The 4,606-nt window shown below is 44.1% G+C and overlaps 1 protein-coding gene across 1 annotated transcript; it reads left to right on the top strand.

Annotated features, from left to right (window-relative positions):
- Nucleotides 1-1,432: 1,432 nt before the first annotated feature.
- On the top strand, nucleotides 1,433-4,287 carry LOC123130827 (uncharacterized). The gene is made up of 2 exons (XM_044550627.1): nucleotides 1,433-1,860; nucleotides 2,937-4,287. The coding sequence occupies exons 1-2, from the start codon at nucleotides 1,780-1,782 to the stop codon at nucleotides 4,188-4,190; spliced, it is 1,335 nt and encodes a 444-aa protein (XP_044406562.1). The 5' UTR covers nucleotides 1,433-1,779; the 3' UTR covers nucleotides 4,191-4,287.
- The last annotated feature ends 319 nt before the right edge of the window (nucleotides 4,288-4,606 follow it).

Raw genomic sequence — 4,606 nt, 5'->3', positions numbered from 1 at the left:
GTCAGATGCCGATATTGAGTACATGTCTAGACTTCCCTATTCAAGTGCAGTTGGTTCACTTATGTATGCCATGGTTTGTTCTCGTCTGGATTTATCATATGCATTGAGTGTTGTCAGTAGATACATGGCTAATCCTGGAAAGGAACATTGGAAAGCAGTTCAGTGGATTTTCAGATACCTGCGAGGTACTTCTAATGCTTATTTACAGTTTGGGAAAACTAGAGATGGACTTGTTGGTTTTGTCGATTCTGATTTTGCCGGTGATTTGGATAAGAGAAGATCACTCACAGGTTATGTTTTCCCCATTGGTGGTTGTGCTGCGAGTTGGAGAGCAACTTTGCAGTCTATTGTGGCTTGTTCCACTACTGATGCCGAGTATATGGCTATTTCTGAGGCATGCAAAGAAGTTATCTGGTTGAGAGGTTTGTACACTGAGCTTTGTGGAGACTCATCTTGCCCTACCGTATTTAGTGACAGTCAAAGTGCTATATATCTTACAAAGAATCCAATGTATCATGAGAGAACAAAGCACATTGATGTCAGATATCACTATATTCGAGATGTTTTTGCTGAAGGTGATTTGAAGGTATGCAAGATAAATACTCATGATAATCCTGCTGATATGATGACAAAACCAGTTTCGACCAATAAGTTTGAGCTTTGCTCAGGCTTAGTTGGTATTTCTCACTAGTCCTATGGACTTTGACGCACAAGGTGTTTATGCTGATTTGGATGAAGTTATTGACTTTCTTCGACTACTGGAGGAAATTTGGATCAAGGTGGAGATTGTTAAATTGTGATCCAAATTATACCGTGTTGGACTAGACGTAGTACAAGCGGTGTGGGCTTTTGCGTTGGTACCGACGCGTACGAGTACAACTCGTTTACTTGTCCTCCAAGGACTCATGTATTGCTCTCATATATACCCCATGTAGTCGCACCTCAGACGGTCTGTCGTCTCGTGCTTGTAATACTCCTCCTCATAGTGATTGTGCCTTCGTGCGTCCGTGATTTTCTCCCGCAAGAGTTTTCACGTAAAAATCTGTGTCTCTCGTGTCTCGGTTATTCTCGTTATTATCTAACAACTTATGTATCAACACTTAATCTCCTTTGTGAATTGCAGATACTTAGAAGATGGAGGCATAGATGGAATAAATCAGGGAAGAAAATACCACGAGAATACCACCAGCAAGTAACTAAATGCATCGAAATAGGGTCACTCTGCCAGAAAATTGACCCCTCGGCACGGCCCTCTATATTAGAAGTAACGGAAAATTTTCTTGAAATTGTAAGTACGAATAATCACAGTGGGAATGATAACGAATTGGCAGGTGGCGAGGTATAATTAAATCTTATATTACACAAGCTTAATGTATAGAATTTAAGATAATGCGCCTTTATTAAATTTTCTGGCCCGTGTACACACAGATAAATCTACTGGCTCACTGGGAGGATGACATGCTTGGCGTTGAGCCGCTGGAGCTGCAGTTTGGGTATAACATGCAGAAGCAGTTATTATTATGTTCAGTTGAGCTAAGCAATGATACTGATGGCTTCATAGCCTACAAGATTCAAACGACGAGCCTATTGCCATGCTCCATAGAGCCAAATAGTGACATTGTGAACCCACAATCCAAACATTGAGTGGATATTTCATTACCTATAGCTAAGTCACATGATCATGAAGAAGCATGCAAATATAGTAATAAGCAATGCACAGTGTTCATCGTGCAAAGCATTAAAGTAAATGAAGGCTATACAACACATGATATTGAAGATATGCTTGATAAACATTCGACGGGTCACCATGTTGATGAGATTCATTTGGAGGTTGTTTCTGAAAAACCGTGCAGTAAAGAGGTACTCCCCTTGTCCCTTTTTCTTTGGAGTAATTTTTCCTCCCTCCTTTTGACTTGTTGATCATCAACAATTGCTTGGACTTTTGTTGACTTGGCTTGAGTTTGAAATTCCAGTAGGTAAAGGCCACATAGGAATAGGCGAGACTCCAGATAGCCAATTCTTAGTTCCCCGACAATCTTAGTGTATATGATCATAACTTTTTATGAACATGAAGTCAGTACATAGCATGGAAGATCTCATATTTCTATAGACTATAGGTAGAGTAGAAGATCCAGGAAGTTGTTCTGTTCTTGGGCGCATATGCACCCGAGATGAACAGTATATTTTAGAAAATAGTATACATGTAAAGTTTCGTGATGGAAAAACATTTCTGAAGGTCTGGACAAAAACATCAATGCTCCAAAGTTCTTTCAAATATTGCCCTTTTGGGAACATTGTTTTTGGGCTTTTCCTCAACAATGTTTCTCTAAGAAAAAACATTTTAAAAAAATATGGTTTCCTATTTTTTTCGAAATTTAATGTTCACACGGGTGCATATGCACCTAGTGCAGAAACTCTAGGTTCTAGCTTTTCAATGACTGCATAGAGCTAATGCCAAGTGAATATTTTCACCGAGTCAAGCTAGATGTTAAAACAGAATAAAAGAAGTTCACTTTTCAGCCCTTAATTTATCATTGTTCAAATTTTCCCTAAGACCCTGCTAGTTTTAGCCTTTTAGGGTATGCTTGAGGTTTCGACCGACTTGACCGCCTCATCACCATTGACTCGTCACCTTAGAGCATCTACAGTCGGGCATCCCAAACCCTCCTCAAACATCCAGGCGGGCCATCCTGTCACGAAATTTCGATCCAAACGGACGCCTCAAACGCCCAGGCCGACCGACACCTCTCATATCCAGCCCAAATATAAGGCAGATATGGGGGCGCGTGGGCTGACCTACATTTATATATACATCTGTATGTAGTTTATATTGAAATCTCTAAAAAAACTTTATATTCGTGAACGAAGGGAGTAAAAACCAATGGTGCACACTATAAGTCTTGTGATTAACTCTGGCATGATCCATGCTGATACAGGAGATCCAAAGATTTGGCAAAGCCGAGCCCGACGACGTGGAGGCAGGGGCGAGCAGGAGCAGGGGAACTGAGATGAGTCCCGTGGAGCCCGCCGACGTGGAGGCAGTGCTGATCTCGAAGGTCCGTCCGCAGCTCCGTCGCGTGGATGAAGACGCATTCACGCCGCATGGCATGGTGATTGGTCTTTACAACCATGGTAAAGGTCTTTCTAAATGGACCGAAATGAAGGAGCAAGCCGTCCGCGATATTATGTCTCTCGATCAAGCGGGCGTGCTTATGGTGGAGCTGCAGAATCTGGAGGACAAAGCAAGGAGGTGCTATGACGATGCGCCCGACCGCTGTTTGTCGTCGATGCAGTTCTCCAATATGCTGCTGCACGATGGCTGCTATCTGCTCTCTCTCTTTTTGGATTATGGTGCACGATCTGAGCTGGACAACAACGCCCCGCAGTACAGATATAGATATCCCGAGAGCGCAGGCCGCAGACTCTCCCGGAGCGCGTTGGTGCGCGACACCGTGTTTCTCGTTGAGAATCAGATACCTTTCTTTGTGCTTCAGAAGATCCACGACGTCGTCACAGGAGGCATCACCCAGTTGACAGTCATCCAAGAACTAGCAGTTGGTGTCCAGGAGCTTCTGCAGGCACAGCGCTTCATCAGCGAGGAGCTGCGGCTGCGGCGGGTGCCTCCGTCGACGTCCCACTTACTGCACCTGGTGCACGCCCACTTTCAGCTAAATATGCCGCAGATAATGGTAAAGAACAGGACATGGATCAAAGGTCGGTGGCGCCGTGCGACGGAGTACAGCTGCTACGGCAACCTGCGGTTCAAGCGTAAGGACTTCATGGACGGCATGGAGTCTTCCATCCTGGACGTGAGGTATCAAGAAGGTACGCTGTGGATCCCTCCCCTGCGGATCGACGGCAACACTTTGACGATCCTACGTAACCTCATGGCGCTGGAGGAGGAGGAGCATATTCCACACCGGACCGTGACGGCCTACTGTGTCTTCCTGTCGCAGCTGGCCGGCACGGTGGAGGATGTCAAGCTCTTAGTTGCCGCCGGGATCATCGAACCATTCCTGTCAAGTGACGAGCAGGTGGCTCAAGGCATCGCCAACCTCCAGAACGGGGTATTGTTGGGCGACGTGGATGACATCTGGGAAAACTACCTCAATCCCGTTTGGCACGTCCTGGACACGCGCTGCAACAATTGGATGACCAGATTCGTGGGAAAGTGTAACAACATTTTCTAAATATTCCTATGGCCAATGTAATTTATTTTATGATGATTCTCATAAAAGATTTAGTATGATGGTTGCTAAATACAGTACTCCCTTTGTTCATTTTTATAAGGCCTATGTTGTCTGAAACGACTTATAAAAATAAACGGAGCGAGTAAAACAGATCAAAATATGGATTGTTATTCCCTATTTTCTCCGTGCATCAATATTTGGTGTGCCTATGTGATCTGTTACGTACAAATCTGGCTACCTGATCCAATGCCTGCATAAACTGAAGTTGTGTGTGCATGCATATGGGCGAGCCGGAGGTGCTTTTCTTCAATTTAGTAAAGTTATTATACACCCGTGCCTCTCTTAGTGTTCAGTTGTGCCTATAAAGAAGTCACACGATTGAATGATTCTGGAGACTGCTGTTTTACATTAAAAAG

The sequence above is a fragment of the Triticum aestivum genome, chromosome 6A (genome assembly GCF_018294505.1).
Source record: "Triticum aestivum cultivar Chinese Spring chromosome 6A, IWGSC CS RefSeq v2.1, whole genome shotgun sequence".
NCBI classification, from domain to species: domain Eukaryota; kingdom Viridiplantae; phylum Streptophyta; class Magnoliopsida; order Poales; family Poaceae; genus Triticum; species Triticum aestivum.
Note: the sequence above shows the minus strand (reverse complement) of the source record. Positions and strands in the feature narration are given on the sequence as shown.